This window comes from Kwoniella shivajii, chromosome 5 (assembly GCF_035658355.1).
Source record: "Kwoniella shivajii chromosome 5, complete sequence".
NCBI classification, from domain to species: Eukaryota; Fungi; Basidiomycota; class Tremellomycetes; order Tremellales; family Cryptococcaceae; genus Kwoniella; species Kwoniella shivajii.
The window spans coordinates 683,658-697,297 of NC_085912.1; the positions used below are offsets into that span (position 1 = coordinate 683,658).

General features: G+C 41.8%; 4 protein-coding genes across 4 annotated transcripts; 2 read left to right on the top strand and 2 right to left on the bottom strand.

Annotated features, from left to right (window-relative positions):
- Positions 1–54: 54 nt before the first annotated feature.
- On the bottom strand, positions 55–2,163 carry IL334_004005 (uncharacterized protein; the record flags this gene model as incomplete). Its single annotated transcript, XM_062935728.1, has 12 exons — positions 55–60; positions 130–251; positions 334–446; positions 541–774; positions 884–1,021; positions 1,079–1,187; positions 1,276–1,408; positions 1,476–1,567; positions 1,650–1,780; positions 1,834–1,965; positions 2,034–2,098; positions 2,155–2,163. The coding sequence occupies 12 exons, from the start codon at positions 2,161–2,163 to the stop codon at positions 55–57; spliced, it is 1,284 nt and encodes a 427-aa protein (XP_062791779.1).
- Positions 2,164–2,657: 494 nt separating this feature from the next.
- Positions 2,658–6,954, top strand: IL334_004006 (valine-tRNA ligase; the record flags this gene model as incomplete). The annotated part of the gene is made up of 16 exons (XM_062935729.1): positions 2,658–2,793; positions 2,853–3,014; positions 3,077–3,299; positions 3,358–3,604; positions 3,658–4,200; positions 4,257–4,360; positions 4,423–4,504; positions 4,556–4,714; positions 4,772–4,942; positions 4,997–5,375; positions 5,440–5,597; positions 5,666–5,821; positions 5,893–6,096; positions 6,211–6,343; positions 6,423–6,601; positions 6,736–6,954. The coding sequence occupies 16 exons, from the start codon at positions 2,658–2,660 to the stop codon at positions 6,952–6,954; spliced, it is 3,255 nt and encodes a 1,084-aa protein (XP_062791780.1).
- A 256-nt stretch (positions 6,955–7,210) lies between these two features.
- On the bottom strand, positions 7,211–9,099 carry IL334_004007 (uncharacterized protein; the record flags this gene model as incomplete). Its single annotated transcript, XM_062935730.1, has 7 exons — positions 7,211–7,316; positions 7,392–7,482; positions 7,580–7,655; positions 7,726–8,349; positions 8,436–8,707; positions 8,789–8,839; positions 8,892–9,099. 7 exons carry the CDS (start codon positions 9,097–9,099, stop codon positions 7,211–7,213), a joined length of 1,428 nt encoding a protein of 475 aa, XP_062791781.1.
- A 370-nt stretch (positions 9,100–9,469) lies between these two features.
- On the top strand, positions 9,470–13,377 carry IL334_004008 (pre-mRNA-processing ATP-dependent RNA helicase PRP5; the record flags this gene model as incomplete). The annotated part of the gene is made up of 8 exons (XM_062935731.1): positions 9,470–10,136; positions 10,217–10,748; positions 10,831–11,058; positions 11,116–11,392; positions 11,451–12,122; positions 12,186–12,372; positions 12,469–13,259; positions 13,333–13,377. 8 exons carry the CDS (start codon positions 9,470–9,472, stop codon positions 13,375–13,377), a joined length of 3,399 nt encoding a protein of 1,132 aa, XP_062791782.1.
- Positions 13,378–13,640: the final 263 nt, after the last annotated feature.

Below are 13,640 nucleotides of genomic sequence, written 5' to 3' on the forward strand. Positions count from 1 at the left end.
TATTTCATCCGACTCCTCATTCATTCGTGAACCGCATCGTTATTTAAAGACAATTTAAAACTGTGATTCAAATTGAGATATCAGCCATGACAGCCTTATATGTTTATTCACACCTAAATCAAAACTCACCCTTATTTGATAAGATCCATTAGCTTTCGATAGATATCTGACCCATTTGACACTTTGATAACCACTTTTCTCGAATACTTTCAAGAACCGAACTAGTAATCCTGACGCAGTAAACATGACCACTGCACAATCGAAAAGTTAGTTCTAAATCTGTTAAATAACCCCTTTCACTAATTTGTCTTATCAAGAGAAGTGGACAATCACCTGAGAAATCAAGTTGTATAGGTGGCCTAGACCATGCTTGTCTATGTGTCGTAGTCGCCAGATCAGCTTCAGCAGTCAAAGTGCATTCTTGCGCTCCTTGTAATCGAGGTATCCTAATGTTCCAAACGAAGATATTAGCATATTCTGTCCTACTCTAACATCAGGGATGAAGGGAAGGAATTATTGATGAGGACTGGTCAAACTTACTTCCATATAATGACATTCTCCCCAGGGACGTATTTAGCTTTTCCAACTCCCACTTTAGCTTGAACACCAGTAGTATTCAATGGCGTTGGAATACGTAAAACCACATTATTGGCATTTAATTTAGGGTCGAAATTCGCTTTGAGATGAATTGTGTATTCTACTTTTGATCTCGATGGTTCAGTTACATGAGTTTGTAATCGGAATGGCAGGTTTATGTTTGATGTTGATCGATATCTATAACAGCCAAGTCAGATGGGCTCCATCAATCCTTCCCTGCGTTGATATACGGAACGTGATATCGCTATAGATATCGTTTTTTCTAGATCAGAACCATTTTACTCACCTCATGAGTTCAAATTCTCCATCGGGAGGTATGAAACTGATACTTCTATCCGAATCGAATTTACCTAATCTTACACATTGATGGAACTGACAATCATCCAATTCTACCGCTCCGTCAGATTTGGAAGCTTCGTTCCCTCTGCACAGTATTTAGATCAGCTTATCCACCATATCGGACTTCAAAGAGTATACATACCGCTTTTGTAAGACCAATTTATCGTTCAGACCGAATTTACATTCTGGCGTTCCACTCAGATATGCTCTCATAAGAATCTGTCCATCAACATCTGCTCTTAATACAGCGCCTGAAAAGAAAACATGAACAGATCAGATTCTCTGAGTGTTCAGGACAACGGAGATAATATCTGTCAAGGATCAAGACTTTCCACTCACCCTCTTTACTCATCAGGAGATTAACAGTCTCAATAACATCAACAAAAGCTTCATTCTTCCTATATTTGACATCTGATCGGCGCCATGACGTTGCACCTGTAGCTTGTATAGTGATTTTCGACGAATCTTCTCTCTAAAAAGTAAATCTGAGAGTCAGCTTGGTGTGATTCCTTTTGGTAGGCATTAATCAGCTAACTTACAACTGCCATTTCAGATTTAATACTCTCCGTCGTTATGTACATTTTCAGCGTATCAATCTCAGAATTTTGAGGGAATCCAAAGTCAATGATTTCTGTTCAAACATCCAGTATCAGCTTTAACAGTACCATATAGAATTTTAGAACAGTTGAGGTTGGAAAAATGAATTAACGTACCATCCAGTAATTCGTATATCAGTACAAAGTTGTTTTTCACACTTTCTTCGTCTAATTTAGTAAAATAGCTTCTAGAAATCGTTATGAACCGATACAGGAACTCGAATACCAAAGCCGCGGACGCATTGCATCTACACTCTGTGTCAGACAAAGAAGTCATATCCATTTTCAGACAAGGACTTACTTTGTGACTCCAACCACGTACACGTTATTTATTCTCACGTGAAAGAAAGATGTTGAGCCCAATGTAATTATGGGAGAACGAACATCCGGATTAGATATTACTTGAATACGGAATACATCTGATATAGATCGTCTAAACACAATCCCAAAAATCAGCAGCCATGTATCGACTGATCAGGTCTGATGATAGCCTTTACTTACTTCAAATCTTGTCTGAATAGTCTCGATATCAACACTTCTCCTTTTTGATTGAATATAAAGAATGCCTATGGACGCAGTGAGTCATCAGCTGAGTCATAAGATGCTCTAGAATCTAGCTCACTGATATCATCTTGATTGAGATGTGTAGGAGTATGGACAAGACAAGAATAGATCTATGAAGAAAACAATAACAACGTTTTAATGGATAGTCCAAAAGACATGACGCATGGACCCGCGTCGAGTGAGGGGATATCTTAATTGAGTGACCCATTTAAATGTCACTGCACAACATACTTACATACTTTACATTCCGACTTTTTTTTGGAGTCATTTTCCCATATGAATATCCTCGAAACCTCTTAGCTTCGAAAAGGATACCCCACCTTATCACTCCTTTATATCTCTCCACCCGATTAGCTCGTGTAGATCGAGTCGATAGATAAGCAAGAAGAGTTTATGCTCAGGCATTCATTCAATCACTCGACTCGCTCCTTTCGTTCATTTGCAACAAGTGGTTCTTCAACTTCAACATTCACACCTATATTCACATCCACTTTCAAAACATATATTCGTCCAAGCGCACAAAAATCGACTTCCACAGCACTCAAGAGAAGATCATCGATCATGTCTTCAGAACAACAGAAAGTTGCTCTTCCTCCTGATCTCTTACCGGTCGAACAAGCAAATCCAGCTGAAGGTGCAGCCGCTGCGTCTGTACCCGGAGGTGAAGAAGGTGGAAAGGAAACTTCTAAAAATGCCGGTAAGCAGCTGTTCCACCTAAAAGTCTGAAATTAGATAAGCTGACAGACAGACATATAGCTAAGAAGGAAGCTAAGCGATTGGAGAAGCTCGCTCAAAAGGCAGCAAAGGGACCGGCTGTAGCTCAAGGTCCAGGTAAAAGCAAGGCGGACAAGAAAGAAAAGAAAGTAGAAGTAGCTGCAGAGGAATGGGTCAATACCACGCCAAAAGGAGAGAAGAAAGGTTAGTATGATGTTATAATTCGCTGCAAGAGGGTTTCGGCTGATTATGCCTACTGGCTATAGATGTATCCGGCAATCTTCCCTCTGGGTACGACCCAATTCAGGTAGAAGCTGCTCATTACGATTGGTGGAATACCAAAGGATTCTTCAAACCTCGTTATGGATCTGATGGAAAACCAACCGAAAAAGGAACATTCTGTATCACATTCCCTCCTCCTAATGTTACCGGTAATCTCCATATCGGTCACGCTTTGACCGTTTCACTTCAAGACGCTATGATTCGTTGGTAAGTCATACATCGTCAGCTTTGCCTTGTCTCGGACTTACACTGCATGGGATATCAGGAAACGAATGCAAGGGTTCACTGTCTTATACCTCCCTGGATATGATCATGCTGGTATCGCAACTCAAGCTGTTGTAGAACAAAGATTGATGAAAACCGAAGGACACTCCAGACATCATTATGGTCGAGAGAAATTCTTGGAGAAGGTGTGGGATTGGAAAGATCAATATCAAGCTAAAATCACCAACCAAATGGAACGACTCGGTGGTTCATTCGACTGGGATAGAGTCGCTTTTACCATGGATGATGTGAGTTTTGTTCCACCAGTATGATACAATTGTCTGCTAAGCTTTGTCCTCAGTCACTGAGCAAAGCTGTCCAAGAATGCTTCTGCATAATGCACGAGAAGGGTTTGCTGTATCGTGCAAACAGATTAGTAAACTGGTGTGTCTACTTGAACACTAGTTTGTCAAATCTCGAGGTCGATCAAATGGCCTTGACAGGTCGAACTATGTTGAACGTGAAAGGCTATGATGCCAAAGAGAAATTCGAATTTGGTGTCATTACTTCTTTCGCATATCCAATCGAGAATTCGGATGAGAAAATTATCGTAGCAACTACACGTCCAGAAACCATGCTTGGTGATACAGCAATTGCCGTTCATCCAGATGATACCCGATATACACACCTTCACGGTAAATTCGCTATTCACCCATTCAACAATCGTCGAATCCCAATTATCACCGATGCTATCACTGTAGATATGGAGTTTGGTACTGGTGCTGTAAAGATTACTCCTGCTCATGACCCTAACGATTTCGAATGTGGTCAACGAAATAACTTAGAATTTATAAGTTTGATGAATGATGATGGAACATACAATGAGAATGCTGCTCCTTACCAGGTAAGCGTCTTCTCGTGACTTGATACAGACCTATCTCTGATGTCAGCTTCGCATAGGGCATGAAACGATTCCACATCAGAAACGAGATCATCAAAGATCTGAAAGAAAAAGGATTATTCGTTGAGCAGAATGACAACGAGATGCAAATTCCTATCTGCTCGTAAGCAAATCCTACGCTACTACTTGTTTAGCAGTATTGTCTCATTGACTTATCATAATCAGTCGTTCCGGTGATGTCGTCGAGCAAATCCTCAAACCTCAATGGTGGATCAACTGTAAACCTTTGGCAGAGGACGCTCTCAGAGTAAGTTGATTGTATATCATGTGCAGGCCTCGTGCTGACATGCAAATCTAGCGAACCCGAGCCGGCGAGCTTGAAATCAAGCCCAAAACATCTGCCGCTGACTGGATCCGTTGGATGGAGAACATGCAAGATTGGTGTATCTCTCGACAACTATGGTGGGGTCACAGATGTCCCGCTTATCTGATCAAATATGACGGAGAAGCTACCGATGTGAGCTTTATCAGTCGGACTGATATACGTGATTGTGATTGACTATTTTTATGCTAGACTGCCGACAACAAGAACTGGATCGTAGCGAGAAGCTTCGAGGAGGCAGAGATCCAGGCGAAAGAACAAGCACAGGGTAAAAAGTACACTCTCGAACAAGACGAGGACGTTCTTGATACCTGGTTCTCATCTGGTCTTTGGCCTTTCTCAACGATGGGCTGGCCTAATAAGGTACGCTTTACTTCTTCGCGATGTCACATTCAGTGTTGACTCAACTTTACCCAGACTGCCGACATGGAGCACTTCTACCCCAACTCGATCCTCGAAACCGGATGGGATATCATCTTCTTCTGGGTTGCCAGGATGGTCTTCTTCGGAAATGCCCTCACAGATCAAATGCCTTTCAAGGAAGTTTATTGTCATCCAATGATCCGAGATGCTTACGGCCGAAAAATGTCAAAATCTCTCGGAAACGTTATCGACCCATTGGACGTCGTTACCGGTCAGAACCTTCAAAAACTACACAACGATCTTCGAATGGGTAATTTACCTGAGAAAGAGATTCTCAAAGCTGAAGATGGACAAAAGAAACTTTTCCCCAAAGGTATCCCACAATGTGGTACTGACGCCTTGAGATTTACCTTATGTAACTATACTTCAGGAGGTGAGCTACCATGAGCGTTCGAAGCATTCTCATATAGAAGGCTAACTCAACAAACCGTCCACAGGTCGAGATATTAACATGGATATCGGTCGAGTTGAAGGATACAGAAAGTTCTGTAACAAACTTTGGAACGCTACAAAGTTCTGCCTCTTCCGAATGGATTTGGTCAATTTGGAAGGTGTAAGACAACAAAGTACTTTCGTTCCTAACGCTTCAGCCCTGGTGAGTCATTGTCAACTTCCGTTACGCTACGGAAACCAGATGAGCTGACATCTCGGATAATCGGATAGCCAACGGGTAAAGAAGGTCTAGTTGAAAAGTGGTTGTTCCACAAACTCAATGTTGCTTCTGCTACCGTTAACAAGTCTTTGGAGACTAGAGAGTTTGCAGATGCTACAAATGCTGCTTATCAATACTTCTTGAATGACTTGTGTGATGTTTTCATCGTGAGTCGATCTTGTCTATACAGAATGACATGAATAGCAGCTGAGACGAGACTTCATGTTCTGATATATAGGAAGCAACCAAACCTCTTTTCGAAGCCAATCCAGATGCCTCCGCCAAAATATCCGCTCAAAACACATTATATACATGTCTGGAAGGTGGATTGAAATTGTTACATCCTTTTATGCCTTACGTTACTGAAGATCTGTGGCAACGTTTACCAAGAAGAGAAGGTGATAAATGTGAATCTATCATGTTGGCTTCATTCCCTGAATACGTGAGTGTGGAACCTTTCCTAACTCCGCTGGCCTTCCTCTCGGAGGAGATCAGCACTTCACTTGCAAAAAGCAAAGCTGGACTGTCATGATACTGACTCCCGATGAATTTGCAGATTTCACAACAAGAGTTCCCTGAAGCTGTCACTGAATTCGATACTGTCGTGGAATGCATCAAATCCGCTCGATCAATTGTTGGACTGTATAACCTGCCAACGAATGGTAAGACCGTTGAGGACAAAATTACTGGTGAGTCAATCGATATTTTCAGCTAGCCGTTGGATTTTTCTGCCATTGACAGAGTAGCTGATGTCTCGTTATAATTTAGTCCTTGTACAAGTCAAGAATGACCAACAAATGAAAATCCTCAGATCTCAAGAAGCTATCATTGTTGGATTGACCAAAGGATGTGGTACCGTTAAATTCATTGTTGAAGATTCAGAAGTACCAAAAGGATGTGGAACTGAATTTGTCACCACCGACATCAATGTGCATATTCCCGTTGCTGTAAGTACTCATTTTGGATCCTTCATTTAGTACCTCATCGTTCCCTTCTTGTCCTTGTTCGTAAACTTGAAGCCATGTCTAACTATATGATGAATCACTGACGACTTATATCGACTGGGGATTGATTAATACAGGGAAAAGTCAACGCTGCAGCAGAAGTAGATAAATTACAAAAGAAAGAAGCTATCGTCCAATCGAATAAAAACAAATTGATAAAATTGACCGAACAACCAAATTATGAAACTACTATAAAAGAAGAAGTCCGAAATTCGAATTCTGAAAAGTTGAAGAATATAGAAGTCGAAATTGAAACTCTTAGATTAGCGATTGAGAGATTCCAATCGATTTTATAGGATGAATCAGTATGATTTTCTGCGTTTTTGGTTTTTGATTTATGGTTTTGTTAGAGATGATATATATATTGATATGCATTTACATTGATTTCATGCAGGGCCAGCGCATGGAGATACATAGCACATTATCATATACAACTATCCCTACTATCTTCGTATTTCCTTCTTTAGCGTTGGATTTCACTAACATTGATGTATACAACTTTTTGTCTCTCTTTTCGCCTTATTTCCCACTTCTTCACCAGAAACAGGTGTATCAATTCGTTCTCCCCTTTAATTGTTCGAATAAACCTTCTATATCCTCTTTACTAACTGTTTTCCCAGAAGCTACGTGTTCTTGAAGCATACTGTTAAGCCTATCCCTATTTGACCAGAGGAAAATCTGATATTAGCTTCCTAACACCATCGCGTGATTGAGATGATGTGAATCAACTCACTTCAACTTCTGATAGCCATGTAAAGCTTCTATAGCCTGCACTCTAGGCAAAGAAGTCATTACTCTGGAAGTGACTTGTTCTATGGTTTCTTCTATATATAGAGGGAAAAAACAGCGATGTAAATCAGTATTGGTAACACAGCTAGCTTGCTTTTTTTTATAGACTTTTATCAAGAGCGAGTAGCTAACCTTGATCGTCATCTTTTGGAGGTTCGTATATCTCTTCATCTTCAAGGGGGAATGGTAAAGAAGCAATTGTCTTTTGCTGCGAAGATCAGTCAAATAAGCTATGGTTATCGATATCGTAAATCTATTTGAGAAAAGTAAGAACGTACATCGAGTTGATCCTTGAGTTTCTCTCTTACGCCATTCGCTAAGAAGATATCGCCTGTTCCTTTCCATTTCCAGCGAGTCTCGTGATTTTTGATTTCATCTGGTCGTTCATCATCGTGAGAAGTGGATTCACGCTCAGTACTAGCGGTAATCGGTGTGGAAAGTCCATTATCAATTTTGACTTTCTTGTGATCAGGTTCAGCTTCAATTCCATTTCCACGTTCAGCTTTCCTCTTCATATTGTCTTCTTTAGTATCTTCCTTGGTATTCTCGATCTCAGTGACATCTGCACCTGGGACATTTGATTCTTGTCCAATCACTTCCCATCCACCTTCAGAATGTGGTTCGATGATCATCCAACCTTGTTTCCCAGCTTGACTACTCAGATAATGATTACTCTTGACGCAATTTGAACAAATCAAACCATCATAACTATCTGATCTGATCAACACAGATGATTCTTCATCTTCATCGTCTCCGTCATCTCCTTCCTCATCAATTTCCGCAGCTACTCCATCTTGAATCACCGAAGCCGAACTCGAAGATGGATTACCTTCTAAATCGGATATTCTGGTAGAGATATTACTGGGTAGTCGTAAACTGAGACACGATTCATGGAACCAATCCTACCACATCCAAGTGAGTCCCTCTGATCCCCCTTGACTTTTTTTTGAAAGAAAAGAAATGTAGTTCATAAGGTATTTTGACTCACTTCACATGCTATACAACAGATCATAGCTTCAGTTTCAGTCTCAGCATTATATTCTCTATCACATCTACAGAATTTCCCTTTGAAGTTTTGAGTGTAATGATTCCGTTCATTAGGTTCTTGTGGTTGCGATTCTGGCGGATATAAATTACACCTTCTTCTTCTTTTGGCTGGATGACCGGACTCAAATTTACTTTTGGGTTCAGGCTGGGTAGACTTTGTTGGACAGTCACATTTGAATGTTCGACGAGTCCAAAGTTCGACCAAGCGATGTTCTGTTATATTGAGATTTAGATCAGCCCACTCAGACGAGATCACTTTGTAGACGGTCGACTTTAAACAAGGAAGCAACTCACCGGCATGACATGAGATGGAACATCCATAACAGACTCCTTTTTCTCCGCAATCTGTAATACTCCCGTTAGCTTATATTTCTTGAATAATGCACAGCTAACATACCTAGGCAGGACCATACACTCTGTCGCAAATAACCTTTATCAAAAGTACATTCATCGAAACTGTACGGTAAAGCCTCTCTCGCCTCTTCCGCCATACGATCAGAAGTGTCAATTAACGATTGTAAGGTGATTTCGGATGAGGGCGGTTGTGAGGCCAGGTAAGAAGTAGGGAGAAGGGTAAACCGGGTCGAAGATGACGGTGATTCCATCGTGACAATAATGTGAGCAGGACAAGTTTGGTTCTGCTTCTCTGGTAATCAAATTCCTGCCTATTACATGAAGGATGTGAAAGTAGAGAATTGATGTATAATCACTAACTATCACTTTGACAGATGATGGAAGTGGTGGTCTCTGAGACGCGTTGAATGTGGAGGGAAATATACATATGTGATTCCAACTATATCTTGTTTGATCCCCTCATATATGCTGTCTTACCTTTCATTTCCTTCCTTACTTTCCTACTCTTCTTATTTTGAACAATATTGTTATTGAGTGGTCATTGTTGATCCTGGTCCACCTGTTCATTCATCCAAAATATATCAGAACAACGGTGTTCCGTTTGAATACGATAAGAACAAGATGCCTCGATCACCCCGTCGTTCCAGGTCACCGGAAGGTAGGAGAAGCAGTCATAAGGGACACAGAAGTCCTTCTCCATCACGGTACGAGCGTTCTTACGGTGGATCGTCGAGGAGGTCTGACGATAGAAAAGGTTCTCGATATGACGACGAGCACTATACATCAAGAGACAGAGAAAGAGAAAGAGACAAGGATAGGACTAGAGATAGAGATAGAGATAGAGAAAGGGATAGATATCGTGGTGAGGATGATCGTGATAGACGAAGAAGAGATGAGAGGGATGACAGAAGACGTCCCGATGATAGAGATCAACGAGATCGTGACCGTGAACGGGAACGAGAACGAGATGATCGTCGTAGAGAACCTGAAAGGAGAGATGTAGCATCTCGAATAAATGGTCGTACACGTTCACCTTCACCCGTTCGAAAAGCACCTTCATCTCCGGCCGTCAGAACTCCCATAACGGATATCGGTACACCCGCAAGCGGTTCCCCTGTACCTGAAACTGAAGAGGATAAGAAAAGGAAAGCGAAAGAACGCTTAGAAGCTTGGAAAAAACAAAGAGCATTGAAAGAAGGTAAAACTACCACAAATACAACTACATCAACCCCTGAACCAACTCCAAAACCTACAACAACTATATCAAGTCCCGCCCCTCCTCTCAAATGTAAGTTCCTCTTTTTCCCCATATCACGTTATGATTATAATGATACTACGGTGCCTTGCTCAACATCCTGTATTTCATAGCTGGATTACCGAATAAGCCTACCGCATTCTCTTTATCTCGTATTGGACTTCCATTGAAAGCTGGACCTACACCTTTGAAACGTTCTTTAGCAGCTACACTAGACGACGAGGAAACGTCAGATAGGAAACTGCCGAATCTGGGAGATTTACCTGAATTTAACCCTGAAGTACAAAGTGGAGAAGCTGCTCAAATAGATGCTATTGGAGATGATATGGCCATTGCCGAAGGTGACGAAAACGAACATGATGATATCAAGCCTGATGTAACCGGAAACGAAAACGGAGATGGGCATGAGAATGTGGTTGAATCAGATCAAATGGAGATTGATAAGAAGCCCGAAGAGGTAAAAGAGGAGGAGGAAGAAGAAGATCCTCTAGACGCTTTTATGAGGAATAACGTGGATCAAGTGGTGCAAGTGGATACTGCGGATGTTAAGAGAATGGGATTAAGGCAAACTGGAGATGAAAGTGATGATGAGGAAGAAAAAGTAAAGGTTGAAGACAAATTGGCTGAAGCAGAAGCTCTTTTACAGTGAGTTCAACTTCACAAGTCTCCACGCTTCCCTTTTCCTTTCCTTTCTCAATCTGAGCGGAGACTAACTAGTCGTTCATAGGCAAGCAGCTGCCAAATCCCGGAAGAAGGATTTACCACCTCCAGATCACTCCAAAATTGATTATGAGCCTTTCCGTAAGGCCTTCTATAATCCACCTGTTGAAGTGGCCGAATTAGATGAAGAGGATGCAGAACTTTTGAGACTGGAGATGGATGGTATCAAGATCAGGGGACAAGACGCACCCAAACCTGTGAAAAATTGGGGTGCTTACGGTCTTCCAACGGGATGGTAAGTCAATATTCCGGCTCCATTTGTGACTATAACTAAATTGACCTGATCATGCAGCCTCGATGTTATACGTCATCATGGTTGGGAAACTCCAACATCCATTCAAGCTCAGGCTATTCCCGCTATTATGTCAGGTCGAGACGTCATTGGTATCGCGAAAACAGGTTCAGGTAAAACTGTCGCTTTCCTCCTTCCTATGTTCAGACATGTTCGAGATCAAAGGCCAGTCACAGGTAATGAAGGTCCCATAGCGGTAGTTATGTCTCCTACTCGAGAATTGGCAACTCAGATTTACAAGGAATGCCAATCGTTCATGAAACTTCTCAATATCAGAGTGAGTTGTAGGATTGGTGTTTACCGAAATGAACCAAGCTAATGGTGTCTTTGTGCAGGTCACATGCTGTGTTGGCGGTTCGTCCATTTCTGAAGATATAGCAGCGATGAAGAAAGGAGCAGAAGTCGTCGTTTGTACTCCTGGACGAATGATTGACCTCCTCACAGCAAATAATGGACGTGTCACGAATCTCCGAAGAACGACTTACATGGTTATGGACGAAGCCGATCGCATGTTTGATATGGGCTTCGAGCCACAAGTGATGAAGATCGTCAACAATGTACGACCAGAGGCGCAGAAAGTATTATTCTCTGCGACGTTCCCCAAAACCATGGAATCTCTAGCTCGAAAGGTATTAGTTAAACCACTGGAAATTACAGTCGGTGGAAGATCAGTTGTCGCACCTGAAATTGATCAGAGAGTCGAAGTTAGAGAGCCGGATTCTAAATTCACTAGACTGTTGGAGATCTTAGGCGAAATGGGTGAATTACATAAAGATGATGAAGAAGATTTCAGGACATTGATATTTGTCGATAGGCAAGAATCAGCGGATGACCTATTCAGAGATTTACTTCAAAGAGGTTATGTTTGTGCGTCCCTACATGGTGGAAAGGAACAGATTGATCGAGATGAAGCAATTAAGAACTTCAAAAATGGTGATGTACCAATAATAGTCGCTACATCCGTTGCCGCAAGAGGTTTGGATGTCAAAGAATTGAAACTTGTCATAGTGAGGGATTTCGCCTGCTTCTTGTTCAGATACAGCAATGCTTACCAAGGAAATATGTCTTAGAACTACGACTGTCCCAATCATATGGAAGATTATGTGCATAGAGCCGGTCGAACGGGTCGTGCTGGTAATACAGGTGTCTGTATCACTTTCATCACTCCTTCCCAGGAGAAATTTTCTGTGGATATTGTTCGAGCGTTGGAAGCGAGTAAAGCGTTCATTTCCGATGATCTCAAAAAGATGTCCGATAGTGAGTTCTTGCTCTCCCACATGCCACAATCCCTCTGATTTCATCCTCATCCGTTTGCCTTCTGCATTACCCTTCAACTGACTATTATATTTATAGACTTCCTCGGCAAGATCAAATCCGGCAAAGCCCGAGCAGCGGGTAGCGGATATGCTGGAAAAGGTCTTGAGAAATTGGAACGAGTAAGAGTCGAGAAGGATCAAGCCGAGAAACACACCTACGGAGATACATCGGAAGCATTATCGCTTGCGTCAAGAGAAGGTGCAGTCATACCATATAAAGCGAAAACCAACGAATACGTCAAAGGTCCTGAGAACCCGCATAAGGGAGACGCCGATTATACTTTCACGGAAATCAAGGTTGAGATCGTTCATGGACCTGCACCTGATCGAGTCATTGGTCCAGCAGTCTCGAAAGTCGCGATGGCATCATTACCTGCTCAAACCATAGCTGCACTAGAAAAAGCCAAGAAAGAAGGTAGAACAGTCGATGCTGAGAAATTAGCGAAAGTAGTAGCGAGGTTAACTCAATCTATCGAATTGACAAAAGCAGAGAAATTGGGATTGGCACAACCTGCAGGAACCAATATATCTGGAGTTCGAACAAAAGATCCAGATGCAACTGATTATCATGCAATCTTCCCTATAAACGATTATCCTCAAAAAGCAAGATGGAAAGCTACGAATAAAGAACAAATGACTTTATTACAGGAAATATCAGGGGCAAGTATAACTATGAAAGGTTTATATTACCCTCCAGGAACAGAACCTGGAACAGGAGAAGAACCGAAATTGAGTTTACTCATTGAAAGTAATGATGAACATAGAGTGAGGGCTGCTGTTGACGAGATCAGAAGAAACTTGGTTGAAGCTTCAGTGGCTGCATTGAACGTAAGTCTTTCAATATCAAGAGCTTCCAAGGAAATGAGAGGATCATGTGCTGACGTTTCACCTTCATTCTTAGACTGCCGATAGACAACCGGGTGGAAGTGGTAGATACGCTGTGTAGAACGGTTATCGACGCATCGGAAGGATGGTAGAAATGGAGCCAGGTGTGATGATGGCCTATGTATACTTCTCATATGAATTATGTATATGCATGTCCAGCGTGTACTCAGTCTGTTTTCGGTGTGCTGATGATGGGCCTGCGACTTGAATCTGGCTTCATTAGCAGCCATAATGCCTGAACGAGAGTATCCCTCGTATTTGAGTAAGTCGATCGCTGGTGGAGGTTTGCTATTGATCGGATCCGAGGAAAAGCCAATACATGTG